Source organism: Leptidea sinapis, chromosome 28, assembly GCF_905404315.1.
Source record: "Leptidea sinapis chromosome 28, ilLepSina1.1, whole genome shotgun sequence".
NCBI classification, from domain to species: Eukaryota; Metazoa; Arthropoda; class Insecta; order Lepidoptera; family Pieridae; genus Leptidea; species Leptidea sinapis.
Genome location: NC_066292.1, coordinates 8542641 through 8560149, shown reverse-complemented (window position 1 = coordinate 8560149; position 17509 = coordinate 8542641). Strand labels below are relative to the sequence as shown.

At 34.0% G+C, this 17509-nt stretch overlaps 3 protein-coding genes across 3 annotated transcripts in view; 1 reads left to right on the top strand and 2 right to left on the bottom strand.

Annotated features, from left to right (window-relative positions):
* Positions 1-17509, top strand: part of LOC126972962 (uncharacterized) — a 284567-nt gene that overhangs the window by 253798 nt on the left and 13260 nt on the right. The gene's annotated exons all lie outside the window — the stretch shown is intronic.
* Positions 372-5673, bottom strand: LOC126973068 (uncharacterized). The gene is made up of 5 exons (XM_050820182.1): positions 5650-5673; positions 5372-5458; positions 2615-3119; positions 2159-2386; positions 372-1780 (listed from the first exon to the last, which is right to left on the bottom strand). The coding sequence occupies exons 1-5, from the start codon at positions 5671-5673 to the stop codon at positions 1671-1673; spliced, it is 954 nt and encodes a 317-aa protein (XP_050676139.1). The 3' UTR covers positions 372-1670.
* On the bottom strand, positions 6535-16256 carry LOC126973067 (hyaluronidase-like). The gene is made up of 5 exons (XM_050820180.1): positions 16122-16256; positions 12703-12889; positions 10526-11033; positions 9859-9998; positions 6535-6693 (listed from the first exon to the last, which is right to left on the bottom strand). Exons 2-5 carry the CDS (start codon positions 12877-12879, stop codon positions 6535-6537), a joined length of 984 nt encoding a protein of 327 aa, XP_050676137.1. The 5' UTR covers positions 12880-12889; positions 16122-16256.

The following is a 17509-nucleotide window of genomic DNA, read 5'->3' as shown; positions in this document are numbered from 1 at the left end:
TACAAAAAGAAACACTTGAATTGGATGGTTAAATAAATGGCCTTAGTTATGAATATTTTATGTCGCATTAATGTGGATGATGGGATTCAGGCCATAAACTAATAAATAAAATTGTAATGCTACTAAAATACTACGGTCTCACAAATAAACATTTGTAACACATTCGCAGGATAAAACCTAGCATCCGATTTGCTCTTTCAGCAGTACTATGAATTTGTACAATGAATGATAGTTTTTAATCAACCACCACGGTTGGCAGGTTTTAATATAATATATAATATTCCGAATTTAATATTATATTCGGATTTAGGTTTTTCAAGATTCTATTTAAATAATAAATGTTATAAAAAGAAAATGTAAAAAATAACGCATTTCGGTCGGTGAAGTATAATGATCAATTATAAAATAGTTTTATATTCGTTCGTGTTCATGCTAATTGTTTCAATAATTTCTCCTGTCCTTGATTGAAATTGTCATAATTGTCGCCGGTCGTTTCGGTAATCGAATAATAATATACTTCGCTTGGTATTTATTTATTTATTTACAAGTAGGTACAATAACAGATAACAAGATAAAACTACCATCTATTAACAAGTACAGAATATTTTTATGATCCTGAGATCCAATTAAAATTGTACACATCATTCACCACATACAGTAATAAAATTAATAAGTGGACACAACAATAACTACATTATAACGATATTTAAGTTAAACATTAAATTATTTTACGTAAACTAGAAAGTTTAATAAAGAGTATTTTTAAAAAAGTCTTTATTTGTTAAGAATATATCAAAATCAGCACACACTTCGTTAAATTCTCTACAAATTCTCATAATCGGGTTTTTATGCGATACATTATTATTTGAGGAATTGATCGAAAATAAACATGGAATACGCACAGATCGTGTTGGAACTTTAAAGTTTATCAAACTTCTACTACTCTGATCTTTGACAGCTGGGTCAAGAAATACAACGCAAAAGACTTGCTATCGTAGATAGAAGATGAACAATAGATGCGTTACTAAAATAACAATAATAATGTGACAGAGACACATAAATAAAATTGGCATTGAGGGTAAGCGAGACACACTACAGTATATACAACCTTTCGCGTATGCGATTTTTTTCTTTTGTTGTTCGATTTATCGGCTCCCAACAAACAATTAATGCCGTGGAAGAAAAATATGAAAATATAACACACGTCACAGACTATCGCTATCCCATTTACATACGCTGACAGCGAATCTAGTGTTCATCTATGTAGGTACGCTTGCTATACATGTGAGCGACACAACAATAGCGATGAAATGGTGAGCTGTCACTAGTAGGTACATATTATATGTAATATCGTGACGTACTCTTAGGCCATCGTTGGAAGAGAATACCAGGCGGAGTACATTATTATACTATGGTTTCGGTTAATTTTACTAGATCTATAGAATGACGAAAATTGAAAAAAAGGCGGTCTTACTTAAACATCGAGTGGTTTCATTTCTCCCGAACCATTACCTTACATTATAACCAATCGTGTTAGAAAATTCTCCCGATGTTTCACTTGTGGAATATTTGTAATCGTTGCCCGTAGATTCAGTGTATCCAGTCGTTTCAGGTGTCGAATATTCATAATTGTTGCTCGTAATTTTAGTAAAGTCTCGGTTCGTTACAGTTTAATATTCATAAATGTCACCAGTGGTTTGAGTAAATTCTCCCGTTGTTTCACTTGTGGAATGTTCATAATCGTTGCCCGTAGATCTAGTAAATTCTCCGGTCGTTTCTGGTGTTGAATATTCATAAGCGTTGCTCGTAGTTTCAGTGAAATCTCGGTTTATTACAGTTGAATATTCATAACCGTCGCCAGTCGTTTGAGTATATTCTCCCGTTCTTCCACTTGTGGAATCGTTGCCCGTAGATCTAGTAAATTCTCTGATCGTTTCAGGTGTTGAATATTCATAAACGTCGCCAGTTGTTTGAGGATATTCTCCCGTTGTTTCACTTGTAGAATGTTCACAATTATTGCCCGTAGATTTAGTAAATTCTCCGGTCGTTTCAGGTGTTGAATATTCATAACCGTCGCCAGTCGTTTGAGTATATTCTCCCGTTCTTCCACTTGTGGAATCGTTGCCCGTAGATCTAGTAAATTCTCTGATCGGTTCAGGTGTTGAATATTCATAAACGTCGCCAGTTGTTTGAGGATATTCTCCCGTTGTTTCACTTGTAGAATGTTCACAATTATTGCCCGTAGATTTAGTAAATTCTCCGGTCGTTTCAGGTGTTGAATATTCATAAACGTCGCCAGTCGTTTGAGGATATTCTCCCGTTGTTTCACTTGTGGAATGTCCATAATCATTGCCCGTAGATTTAGTAAATTCTCTGATCGTTTCAGGTGTTGAATATTCATAAACGTCGCCAGTCGTTTGAGGATATTCTCCCGTTGTTTCACTTGTGGAATGTCCATAATCATTGCCCGTAGATTTAGTAAATTCTCTGATCGTTTCAGGTGTTGAATATTCATAAACGTCGCCAGTCGTTTGAGTATATTCTCCCGTTGTTTCACTTGTCGAATGTTCATAATTATTGCCTGTAGATTTAGTAAATTCTCTGGTCGTTTCAGGTGTTGAATATTCATAAACGTCGCCAGTCGTTTGAGGATATTCTCCCGTTGTTTCACTTGTGGAATGTTCATAATCATTGCCCGTAGATTTAGTAAATTCTCCGGTTGTTTCAGGTGTTAAATATTCATAATCGTTGCCGGTAGTTTCAGTTAATTCTCGGTTCGACACAGTTGAATATTCATAAACTTCGCCAGTCGTTTGAGTAAATTCTCCCGTTGTTTCACTTGTAGAATATTCATAATCGTTGCCCTTAGTTTTAGTAAATTCCCCGGACTTTTCAGTTGTTGAATATTCATTATAAGCTCTATCGGTTATACTACGCTCTTGTATTTCATTTGTATGAACTTTTGTGAATTTAGCTACTATCGGTCCAAGTGTATACTCAACGTAATTTAGAAGCTTGTAGCATTTATCACGGGTATTGATGTCACTTGCAAGTCCATGAATTATAAGCCCAGATGCATCGGATTTGTATACTGTTCTTAGAATTGTTGAGAAGTCCAGCTGAAATGAACACGTATTTGAAATAATAACATTAGATATAACCAATACTTCTAAATAATAAAATTAAGTAAGCACTGGCAATGGTCATAAGGAACTAGGCTCGAGAAACAGTAACACTTTCACTGCTAGCCACAGAAAGGACAACCAAGCTTGAAAAAGTCATAAATGTGTTTTATTTTGTCAATATTGAGTTTTGATTTGAAAGCAAATGGCGCTCTGAGAGATGAAGAAGATGCAAGACATTCTCCCAAAATATTTTTTGCGCTCTTTTAATTATATTACATAAGGTAAGAAATACCTAAAGACAACCATAATCTTGTCCCAGGAATAACTAGTTGACCAGGCCTGTATCAACAGTTAAGTAGATAGCTTAACCCTAATAAATGTGTAAGTATTAGGAAATTTACTTGAAATGTCGCTCTTTCAAATCTTTAATTTCTTATATTTAAGTGATATTCTTTACTACTCGAGTCAAATACAGAGTGGCGTAATATATCGTACATGTTGCGTCATATTTTTAGCGGAAGTCTAGTATATATATCTATACTTAGACTTTGCTCAGACTAATCTGGAGAGTTAAGTCGAATTCCGTAATTATAAACATCGCTTTGAGTGCGAGCTAAGCTTTTGCTTAAAACTCGACTATAAGCCGAACAAAAAGGAGATCAACAATTCCTTGCGTCATCATAACAGCTGTTGTTCGACGATTTCAAATTCCCGTACACGCACGGGTGTAGTTAGGTGCTTGTTACCTGTCATTGTCATTGTACGTGTTTGTACAATTTTGCTGTCACCCGTAGTTGTCACGCATCTTAAAATGGGTACTGTTTCTCATACCAAATAAGTTAATAAGACCGCATATGGCATACATTATAAATACATTTCCACTTATTTCAATAAAACTAATAATCAAATGAGTTTCGAATACTGTTATAATTTAGTAAACTATCTATTGTAAAAGTTTGTTTAATAATAATCTGTTTATATTGAACCGTGCGCTATACTTTTCTATTGGACTATCACAACTTAAGCTCAGCATAATCACAGCCAGGGGCGTGCATTGGTTTTCTAGAAGGTGGGCACTGTAGATATAACTGTACCTACAGAGAGCATTGGGTTTGAGGTCTATATTTTGAAGTTGTTTGTGTTTCGCATATAGTTTCCGGCCCATTTGGTCAATCTAATACTTCAGTTTAATGAGTGGATGTTCAATACGTACTATTGAATACAAAACTGTTGTATTGAATTAATAGAAGTTTGGTTAAAGAATAATGGAACCAACTTGAACTAAAAAACACTATACACTATTGCTATATTTATTTAGGTTCTTAGCGAGGTAGTCACAAACTAATTGCTTATATGGTATGCATGCCCATGATCACAGCTGTCAAATGACTAGAATTACCAAATCAAAGATTACGCTAAGTTTCATCTTAGCGGTGTTCAACGTGAGTAGGTAAAGTCTGAGCAAAGTCATAGCGCTCTATCTCAGCCTATGAGTCAATTTGATGGAAATCATTTTGTGTTCGAGCGTTTTTTCAAGAACAGCCGTTCGTACATCTCTACAAGTCGAATAAATTGTACTGAATATGAATGACAGCATTCGTGAAGCTCTCAGTGCAAATTTAATTAAAATTTGGTTAGAGCGTTTTCAAAAAACCGTGTCAACGCCTAAGCCATGAGCTTAAAAATCGTCAATATAGGAGCGCAGCCAATATTGAGGAAATGAATAGTCTAACTTTTTTTAGCATTGACTTTTTGACCAAGAGGTCAAACTTATTGTTGGGAAATCAAATTAATCTAAAACAAACGTTTTTGATGTGAAACTCTTTGTTATCCAAGAAGAGGGAGATTGAGTGAGAAAGGGCGAACGAATCATGAAGGTTTAGCGCGCGACCGCGAGAAAGTAGAACATCTTCCCTTCTAGCGGTGTGTCGTGCAGGTTAGGCGCGTGGCCGCGAAAAAGTAGAACATCTTCCCTACTAGCGTTGTATCGTGCAGGTTTAGGCGCGGCCGCGATAAAGTATTTTTATAGAGAAACTAGGAAATATCATCGTTTCATGTGCATTAAAAACATCTGAGTTTTATTTCAAAAAAGACTAGCGTAAATGCGATACTGCTCAAAATTTTGCCGAATCCAATAATCCTGAGCGTCACTTTATTGTCATGGGCATGGTGTACTAGCTTCCATTAGCGAACGTCTTACTCATCTGAATTAAAATCCTCTACTGGGTGGATATTTGAATTTTTACCTCAGTAATAAGCCCTCCATCATTATACTTGTATGATAATATCGGTATAATAGTTTTCACGTGTTTGATACGACTGGCTTCTAAAGTCTAGTGTCTAAAGTTCTAAACTTAACCAAAGAGTGACTTTGGATGTTGAATCTACATGACACTGCATGTACGTACGTAATTATTGATTTTAGTTACCTAAAACAAAATCTGTGAATAGTTCTATATCGATTTTTTTTCTCGAGGTCGACTCAAAAAGCGACCGTTTGAGCACCCCTGACTTTTAGACTAACCAAATCTTTATGACCATCGCTCATGTATTGGAAGGTAACCTTAAAAAAGGCAAGAGAAATACGGGAACCAATAAAACTGTGGCCACATTTGAATTTACTGTAGCTATTCCAATCACAGCCAACTTGCGGAAGCACTTAAATACCTCATTGTGCTTCGTGAACTGCGGAAGTAATCACAGTAACAGTAAAGTCTTGGAAGAAGTGTTGCTTTCAGCAATTAGATGTCAGTTTATCTTTAAAGTTACTTAAAAATAATTTTTAAACAAATATACGAAACATGCACGAAATATTTGCTTATTTAAAAATCCTACTAATTTGCCACATACTGGCCTCACATTAGGCGAGTTTAGCAAGAAACTTCTTGCCTCGAACAGGCACTTTGTGGAATCAATTACCGGGTGCAGTTTTACCGATACGACTTAGGGACCTTCGAGCTTAGTGCATAGTCAAATAAACTTTATTCAATGAGGCTTAAACTAAGCGCTTTTGAATCGTGATTTCTTTTTAATTGCTGAATTTACCATATTATGTTCGTAAAAAGTTGAGCTCGTGAGAAGAACATATAAGAAACTCAACGGCCACTCTTTTCAATCAAATAAAGTATTTTACTGCTACGTCCAATATATGAGTCGTGTTTAAATAAACTTAAAAAGTAAAAAATAATTAACTGTACCTATAAATATAAATTATCCTATATTGGATGCGTCAACGTCGCTGGATGCTCAGTATTTTCACTAACTACGGCGCCCTTTACACCGAAACACAGTAATGCTCACATTACTGCAATAAGCAGAAAACTGACTCCGCTGTGCCAAGGAGCCTCCCACGGATTGTCTAACCATGAGATCCATATTCGGCTGTAAATAATATATTTGTTTTAAATACTCACTGGTTATTTTCCAAAGTGCAGTTGTTGGGAGCTTTCATATCGTAACAGTATGGATAGCCGAAATATCCCCATGTCGCTTTCGGTCTCATTTTCTTCGCAAACCGTAGCGTCATCTCCATGAAAGCTCTGGCTGATTTTTCGAAGCGATATTTGCCCTTAACAAAATTAATGTCAACAATGGGTGTGTTTATATGTATCACACAGTGAATCATTTTTGAGTTTACAGGTTTCTTTAAGTTTTTTTTCAAAATAAGTCAAAATTGCAACATAAATATATATTATAAAAAAGTATCAATTTAAATATTAATTTTAATATAAATTTTTTTCTTCTGATTTATAAAAATAATTAAACGCTCTTTATTTATCAATATTATAACAACAGTTAATTATCGGTTCAAATTTAAAAATGTGAGACAATTACTATTTTCACAAAAATGCCTGAAAAACAATAAAAAAAACGTTATGAAATTTAGCTTGCAAATTATTTAAAAAGCATGACGTTTTGTTAGCTCTCGTAAACTCTCTAACTTATTTTAAAGAAACTGAAAAAATTATGATCACAAATGAAGGAGGGGGAAATGTTACTGTTCACGCAAGCGCACTCCTTTCCTGCTCGATTCTATCATATTTAAACGTCTCTGTAATTAGTGCCCTAAGGAGGAACCTCAATTGTTTCACAACTTTGACGGTCGCTCTGCTCAAATTGAAGGAGCATTATTTCTAGTTTAATTTACATCATAAGAATTTATAGGGAATCAATGTTGATAAAATAAACTCTGTAATAATACAATTATAAATATTTTATCAGGATTTTGTATGTGAATTTCCTCACAGAGATTCAATAACTTATATCATTCAATTATTCGACAAAGGAGGACAACTCTTGCAATATATCATACAAAACAGGCAACATTTACCAAATGTAACTGTTACTGCTATAGATAATCATAATATAAAGCTAATAAATATTGTTCACCAGAACATACAAGGTATCTCAAGTAAGGAATTATAAAGTGAACTGTTTTTGAGCTTCTGTAATACAGATATATTATGTATTACAGAACATTGGCGCAAAAGTAGTCAGATCGTTTTGTAGAAGTAGGGCAATACATGGAGGTTCCCTAATTATTAATAGATTAAAATGTAAAAATATAGAAGAGCTATAGTTAATCTCTCTATAGAACAATTAATTGAGATAGCTTGTATTGAACTAGAGCAATTTATTATTGTAAGTGTATACCGCCCCCCCAATGCATCATAATATGAACAATTCCAACATAGAATGGAGGAGGTACTATCAAAATTTAGCAAAACCAAGTCAATTATAGTGTTTGGAGATTTTTATATAAACTTGCTTGAACCTTCGGCCAATTACTAGCCTTAAAAATTTATTTCAAAGTTTTAATTTGTTCAATGTGTTTTGGGAACCTACTAGAACCACTTCTACAACAGCAACCTGTTTAGATAATATTTTTACAAATGTTGCTATTACTAGTAAACTCATAATTAATAATCTTCAGTCCGACCATTGTGGGCAACTTATAAAAGTAAATACAAGATTTTACAATGTCAGACTAAAAAAGGTGACGATTATACCAGTTACGGGTAGCCGTCTTGAGAGGTTTAGAAATAATTTGGTAAATACGATACAATTTTTAAACTGTGGTGAAACTGCTAATTTTCACTATAACTTAGCCTGCAACTCCTTCTGTGAGGAATTTGACAGGATTATAATATCAAACAGGATTAGAGTAACGGTAACAGTAAACAACAAACAATGTTTTAATGATTGGGCAACAATGGGTATCCACAAAAGTCGTACACACTTATATGACGTTTATTATGAGAAACATTACAATAATAAAGACGAATTTGAAATATAATATGTAAAAAATACTCCAAGCTCTTTAAAGTAGTTTGTCATGAAGCGAAAACTCGTTTGGAATTGCCGTAACACCTCTATCTCTTTAAATATTAATAATTATTTTGAAAATAGAAATTTCAAATGAATTTGAGAAATGCTTCTCCGAATCCCGATTATCACGACCAAAGATCTTAACTCTTCACCAAAAGCAGCAAATGATATGCTTAAACTACACGTACCAGTATCTTCCACTGATTTGAAATTAATGTATCTTACAGGTAGCGATATAATAAAAATCTTCAAATTAATTAACATAAAAAATACAAAATACCTATGTTACAGCACCTGAATTAGCAATAATATTTAATGAATGCATAGGTGAGAGTGTGTTCCCTGACCTCATGAAATACATCAAAGTTATACCTTTGTTTAAATCGGGCTGTTCATTTGACCCTGCTAATTTCAGACCTATTTCAGTGCTGCCTGTTTTTAGTAAAATTTTTGAAAAACATTTGCTTCAACAGCTACAAATGCATTTTTGTAAATTATTGAACAAAAATCAATTTGCTTTCACTAGGGGCTTATCAACAATTAATGCGGGTACTAGACTCATTGAGCACATCTTCGACGCCTGGGAAGAGTCACAGGATGCATTGGGCGTTTTTTGTGATTTGTCAAAAGCATTTGACTGCGTCCACCATGAATCTTTACTCGTAAAACTAAAACATTATGGATTGAAAAATAGAGCCCTAAATCTGTTAAAAGTCATATTTAAGTGAAAGAGTTCAGATAGTCGATGTAAATGGCAAACGGTCTTCGGGTAAACCTGTGGGAATAGGTGTTTCACAGGGTTCTATTCTCGGTCCTTTCTTGTTTCTTATATATATTAACGATCTACCGTTTGAGATAGATGATAGCCATGAGATTGTATTGTTTACTGATGATACTTCACTTATTTTTAAAGTGTAGCGACGTGCAGATATTGATGGCAAGGTAAACAATGCGCTCTAGACTAGATTGTGATTATTTTATAGCGATAGAAGTGACTGTACAATATTGTATATTTTTATTTAAAAGAGCGCAAAAAAGAATGCTGGGAGAGTTTCTTGCGCCGCTTTCTTCTCTCTCAGAGCGCCATTTGTTTCCGAAGCGGTATTAGTATCTAGTATATTAGAAATGACATCAAAAAGAATTCTAAAGGAATCAATTTTGAGAAAATAAATATTATATAGTAATATAAGTGAAACACTTTTTTCTTAGAGGGTTTCGCTACTTTGAAGGACAGCGTAGGACCGATCGTCGTGGAGATCTTTAGGGGAGGCCTTTTCGACGTCTTCCGACTGATGATGATGATGAAATGAAAATGAATGGCTATCCTGAATATTAAAGGTTAAATAAACATTGTGTGAAAATAATACACTTGTTCTTGAAGCCATTATTTGAGTAGAAGTCAAACCTCATAAGTTATCCATTTGTTGGGCCACGCCGGGTGTAGCTCTGCTTCCACGGAGTTCGTCTTATCCTTATAGCGTTGTAGTTCATCGACATTGTGGTTCAACAACGGTCGCCATTCACCGAAATCTATTACTGCTATACCTATTATAAAAAAGAACTAGTTTAACTTATGTACAAGATGTTATTACTAATGGATTACATACCTTTGGATTTGAAGCATATTAGATAGAAATATCAAATGAAATAGGTAGCATTTAGATGTAATTAAGTTTATTAAATAAAATAAATGTAATGTCTGTGTATTTTTTTCTTTTGTTTACATTTACTGAAGTTATCTACATTAAATTTACGCATTTGTTTATATTTACAAAAAGTTTTGTTAATAGTTATTACGAAGTCTGTTACTATGTGGACTTTTTTCTTCATGTTAATTGTTTGTTAGTAAATGAGCTGCAGCAATGTCAAATGATTTGGCGAGTTATTGATTGAATAATTTTACGATCCCACATCTAGTTTTAGTCATATTAATTATAACTTGTGAGGTGTACGTATCTATGTATCTATTTAAGTAAATATTATACTTTTATTGTCACTATTAGCTAGCCGTGATGAGACAAATTATTAAATCGATTTCTTCTACAAGTGATATGATGCAATGAAATAATTACCAGTAAAATTTGCATTTGGTATTTTATAATCGACTGTCGCCATAAACGCGGCCAAATAACGATCCAAGTCGCCATTTTGTGGAACACCACCATTAAATACTTCTCCACTACTTAAAGAAATAGAAGGAAAATTTCCAGGTTTCAAGAGCATTACTATTTCGTCTTGTGTGTGTGGTATTATGCCGAATTTTTCGAAGATATAATCAAAGTATATATTTTGTGTTACACATTTCATTGTGGGGACATTCCAATACACTTTGAACGGCTTCGTCGAGGTCAACTGATTTTCTGCTACTAGCGATGTTGATGGACCTGCAACGATATCTACCAAAAGGTTTGTCTTTGTAGTTTCGGTGTATTTTGAAATTAATGGTCCAAGTGTATATTCAACGAAATCCAATAAATCATAGCATTTTTCTGGAGTATTTACATCTAATGAACTTCCCCAAATAACAAGGCCAGAAGCATTTGAATCGTATATAGTTCTTAATACTGCTTCCAAGTCGATCTGAAACAATCATCAAACTTTTAATATTCCTGTTTTGTAATGTTATTATATGGTGCGTTTTATTGAAGTGAAGCTTCTTTAGTATCGATGTGATTTGCAACTCGATGAAACGAAATAGCGAGATGATAGAGACACTAACAGGTAAATGTATAGGATTCAGCCGGCGAGAGAATGAGATAGGTGATCCTAGTTGAAGAAGAGATTGTCTTATGAATGACGCGATTAAACCTTAACATATTCTGACGTCATGCGCTCGACGTATTACTACATAGAGACCAGAAGAACATAAATATGGTAGCGTTGATAGTAATGTCTTTCAAAGCGGTTGAAATCATGTGTCATCCTAGCAACAAGTACCAGGACTCCATACGCAGTTTAGCGGTTTAATGTAAATTTTGCATCGGATACAGCGATTCATTTGATCAAAAACAGTAATTGACGCGTAAATAATAGTATTTTATTAATGTTTTAATTAAATCTTTGTTAAGGTATTTTATGCTTTTTAGTTTTTGAATTCGGTTTTTTAAACTTAGTTTTTTTTGTTTTATCAATTAACACGCATATCATTTGACGTTGCTGCAACTCATTTACTAACCAACAATAATTTTTAACCTTAAAACAAACAAGTACGTATATTTACTGTTAACTTATATTTAGTGCGAGGAAAGAGCACTGAAATCGCGTTACTTTCACATCTAAGAGAGCAACCAATGAATCCATCGATCGTGTATCGCACAGCGCACTAATCTCGAAACATGGGCTGGGTTTCCGGAGAGTTTACGACAATACTGGAGATGCTGTCGACCATGCAGGTCTCGGGACTTCGATTCGACTAGTGCAATTAAAAAAATTGTGTCTGTTTGAGAGCAATAAAAACTCTTGCAAATCTCGCAGATTGTGGTAGAATGAACTATCTTTATTTTTACCCAAAGAAGGTTCAAATTTACGCGTAACCCCTTAAAAAACCTAAATTTTGTTGTATCACTGCTCTTCGACAACACTTCTCTTAATGCCTAGTATTGGAATAGGATGTTTCTCGAAAAATTGCAAAATTGGCATCAAAGAATATTCAGGAGGTGATAAATAGAACAAAGCAATGTAAAGTAAGTATGTAAGTGGCCGTAAAACAGCGCAATAATTAAAAATATTTATCTATTTGATGACGTTGATAAAATAATTTTTAGTAAAAACAAACTCCTAAAATATTTTCGCTAAATAAAAAATAATGTTTTCAAATTTGTGAAGCTAAGAAGTTATCACACTTGGCGTGCAGTCCTACGACTCATGTGGTGGGATATCTACAGATTTCGGCAAAAATTCTTTGTTAGGCATTATTTCTATTTTGATAGACCAAGTTCTTTTATAATGAAAATAAGGGACGAGACGAGCAGGACGTTCAGCTGATGGTAATTGATAAGCCCTGCCCATTACCGTGTGCCGTTCAGGATTTATGACATAATTAAAATCTTGAGTCATATGATCATTTGCCCAGTAATTTGACTAGCTAAACAAAAACACACTACTGCTTCACGGCAGAAATGGGCGCCGTTGTGGTACCCATATCTAGCCGGCATCCTGTGCAAAGGAGCCTCCCACTGGTATAAAAGTATCAATAAGTTACAAGCAAGGCTATTCCATTGCTGACTGTGATAAAAAAGCTTTGTAATACCTCACTTAAAAAGCCTCCGTTTAAGTATCGGAATCTTATGTATGGTAGAATGGTTGGCACGTATTTCTCACGCTGAGCTTCTCTTATTCTTCCACGAATCAGCTTCTCCACCTCAGTAGTTGTAAGTTGCGCAGAAAAATATACAGACGGAAATAATGCCGTACTTTCTGCCCACATCCAATATAACCTAAAAATATATCTTTTAAATATAATTCCGTTTTCATTATTATACGCTTTATATTAGCTTCACCTGTATGTTTGTATGTTTGTAACCGACTTCTTTGGGCGCGATTTTGACCCACTTTAAACGGCTAGATTTCGTTCAAACTTTGTAGATTTATCGAGGACCGATGAATCTACAAAGTTTGAATGAAAAATGAATAATAGTTAAAAAAAACTAAAAAGCACGCTTTATATAAAAGTCAACTAAAAAATAGAAAATAAATTTAAATTGAAAATAGTGTAAAAAAAATATATTTTATTGTAAACTATTATTTATTTTTCCAATTTTAGTCTTTTGCTTTTTAAGATATTATTAAAATAATAATTCTTCTACACCCCACGCTTTTTTTCTACAATTAAATATATTTTTTTTACCCTATTTTCAATTTAAATTTATTTTCTACTTTTTAGTTGATTTTTATATAAAGCGTGCTTTTTAGTTTTTTATAACTATTATTTATTTTTCTTATCTATCTTAATTATAATTTTTACATGAATCGTGCTTGCTAAAATGAATTTCTACCACTATCAAAGCAAAGCTATGATAAAAAAGTATTCTATGCTATTATAGTTTTATATAACTCTTTATATTAAGATTACACTAAGATTAAGGATTGGTCTTAGCTGCTCTCCAATTAGATACCTTCCGTACTACCGAAGATTAATAGCTTTTTTATTACGGCAACTTGATATTGCAGTGTGTATTGGCTCTTTGTATAGATGCTTGCGTGCGTGGCATCTTGACACTCAATGGTATATTTCAAATTTTATAACATGAATAATCCCAGTAACTTAATTATTTCTTGCAGTAATATTTTTACAAATTTTTACTACGTAACCCGGCGTTTTTGATTCAATTGTTAGCAAAGTTTAACAGAACATGTGGCACGTCAACGTAACACATTTTTTAAGACTGGCCCGAGTACGCCCACTTGGGCGTAGTATTCGTTGTCGCACTTTAAGACTACGCCTGCGGTATCTAGTTGGAGCGCAGCGGAGACCAATTCTTAATCTAAGAGATTACACCTTTATCAGAGCATCAAAAGCACTGTATTAATTTATGATTAGAACGTTAATGTTGAGTAATTGAGCTTTTATTAGCAAATGTAGGAGTGCTACCGATGGATGAGGATGAGGAGTGCTACCAGTGGATAAAGATGAGGAGTGCAACCGGTGGATAAAGATAAGTAGTGCTACCGGAGGATAAAGATAAGTAGTACTACCGCTGGATAAAGATGAGGAGTGCTACCGGTGGATAAAGATAAGTAGTGCTACCAGTGGATAAAGATAAGTAGTGCTACCGGTGGATAAAGATGAGGAGTGCTACCGGTGGATAAAGATAAGTAGTGCTACTAGTGGATAAAGATAAGTTGTGCTACCGGTGGATAAAGATGAGGAGTGCTACCGGTAGATAAAGATAAGTAGTGCTACCGCTGGATAAAGATGAGGAGTGCTACCGGTGGATAAAGATAAGTAGTGCTACTGAGGAGTGCTATTAGAATAGAATAGAATAGAATAGAATAAAAATTTATTGATAACAAAAACCACCACCACACAATTATTAAAATGATACAAACCAAAATAAGTAATAATTTCTTAGAACTAACAAATAAAACAAATTAAATAATACAATTTATAGCTTAAAACTAAAAAGGTACTGTGCGGCAGTGAATGTCACCAAATGGAGCTAACTCAGTAAAAAGCTGCAATAGCGTGGTGCCAATGTAGCACTGGTTTTCAGTAGCCCCAACATTATTGAGTCTGGGAGTAGCAGCGACTAGTAATTTTTAAATTATAATTATGAATATAAATAAATAAATGCAGTATAGATCTAATTTTTTAATTTAACTCTTAAAAAAAATATATTAATATAATAATATATTAACGTTAAAAGAAGATCATGTAGATCTTCTAACGACGGAAAAATCATAAAAAATGAGGTTATTCATAATAAATAAGTTTTAATATATATTATGGTTAGTATAAATGTTAATATTATAATATTAAATTTAAAAGAGGTACAATCAGTTAAACAGGTTTATAAATATCATTAAGTAGGTAATTTTTAGTTTTTATTTTGAAATTTTGAATGGTATTACTAAGTTGAAGTGGAGGTGGCAAATCATTCCAGCACTTGGTGGCTTGATATCTAAAACTTCCCCGAAACGCAGCAGTTCGGTGGCTTGGAATAGCTAATATCCGAAAAGCTGACCTCGTATCCATATTCAAAGCTTTATGCTGTCCAAGCCATTCTAGCTTTTGGTATAAGTATGCTGGTGTTTTCCAAGCAATTATGCCAAAGAGTAACACAGCAAGATGTAAATGCCTTCTTCCGTCCATCTTGAGTACTTTTGCCTCTTTGAGATATGGTGTAACGTGACTACGGGGAGGAATATTCCAGCAAAATCTAGCGCACGCATTTTGCACTCGCTGTATGGCATTTTTAGTTTTACTAAGTAGTCGTGGGCCATAAACGGTGTCCATATAATTAAATTTAGAAAGGACGAGAGCATCACACAGACGGATGCGTGTTTCTAAATTTAAGTATTGTCTTAATTTATATAAGACTTTAAGACGATAAAAACAATTTGAAATTGTCAAGTTTATATATTTCTCGAATCGCAGACTTTCATCCATTATCAGTCCTAAATTTTTTGCTTCATGCACACGTTCAATTTTATAATTATTAATTTTTATATCAAGATTGTATCGCTCAATTGTATTTAAACCATTCTGTGTACCGAAAATCATATATTTTGTTTTAGCTGGGTTGAGAATTAATGAGTTTTTCTCTGACCATTTGTAAATTTCGTTTAAATCTGAATTAATTAAATTGATTGCATCAACTATGTCGTGAGGATTGAAAGATAAATATAGTTGAATGTCATCTGCATACATTTGATACTTACAGTGCTTTATATTTTGCAATATGTCCGCACTATACAAAATAAATAAAAGAGGGCCTAATATAGAACCCTGTGGAACTCCTCTTTTCATGTTACTACAGTCTGAATAGCGAACTTTACCATCTTCTTCTGTGGTTACAACTTTCTGAGTTCTATGACTGAGGTAACTATGAAACCATTGTATAGCATTTTCACTGAGTCCATAGTAGGCTAATTTTGATAGTAATAGAGTTAAATTTAAGGTGTCAAAAGCACGAGAATAATCAAGCAATACTAAAATGGTTACTTTACCCACATCCTGAGCTGCTAGAATGTTGTCAACTACGTCTAAGAGTGCAGTCATGGTACCTCTTTTCTTTCTGAACCCGGATTGATGTTCTGGTAAAATTTTATAGGTTTCTAAATAATTTATTAATTGCTTATAGACAATTTTTTCAATTATTTTAGAAGGACAAGGAAGAACACTAACGGGTCGGAGGTCTTTAAAGTCATCGGGGTTGTCTTTTTTTGGCACAGGACGGATAATAGCATGACGCCATAAGTTTGGAAATGAGTTAGTTTGGAAGGAGACATTTATTATATGTGTTAGTACGGATAGTATTTTAGGCATTGTCAGTAGTAACATGTCAAGTGAAATCTCGTCAATACCAATCGCTTGCGATTTAAGTTCAAAAAGAGCTTTACGTACTATAATATCATCAATCGTTTTAAATTCAAATGTTGTATTACTGTGTCTGTGAAATTCATAGTAAGTCAGAGTTGATAATGTCACATGGCCAGTGCCTGGAATTTGAAGGAAGTGGGAATTGATTTTATTTGGATCATTAAGATGATGAGGTAAATTACAAATTTTATTTTTTAGCCTAATGTGGTCCTTAATATGCTTCCACAATATTTTCGGTTTTTTAATATTGGAGTTTATATATGTGTTAAAGTATACTTGTTTTTCACGACGCAGTGCTTGAGGAACATAACGTTTCAAGTCCTTATAAAACTGTACATGTGCTACATTATTAGTTTTACGAGCTCTTTTAAATGCTTCATCCCGCCTTTTCATGATCAATTTTATATTATACGTAATCCAAGGGTATTGAGTATCTCGAGTAAATCGTGTTGTATTAGGTGCATAAAAATCAAACAAAGATATAATAATACTAGTAAAATTGAGAACTATATCACTTACGTTATTCATTAATAATAATTTGTCCCATGTAATGCTGTCCAGAGCTGTGCTATTAGTGGATAAAGATAAGTAGTGCTACCGGAGGATAAAGATAAGTAGTGCTACCGCTGGATAAACGTGAGGAGTGCTACCGGTGGATAAAGATAAGTAGTGCTGCCAGTGGATAAAGATAAGTAGTGCTACCGCTGGATAAAGATGAGGAGTGCTACCGGTGGATAAAGATAGTAGTGCTACCAGTGGATAAAGATAAGTAGTGCTACCGGTGGATAAAGATGAGGAGTGCTACCGGTAGATAAACATAAGTAGTGCTACCGGTGGATAAAGATGAGGAGTGCTACCAGTGGATAAAGATAAGTAGTGCTACCGGTGGATAATGATAAGTAGTGCTACCGGTGGATAAAGATGAGGAGTGCTACCGGTGGATAAAGATGAGGAGTGCTACCGGTGGATTAAGATAAGTAGTGCTACTGAGGAGTGCTATTAGTGGATAAAGATA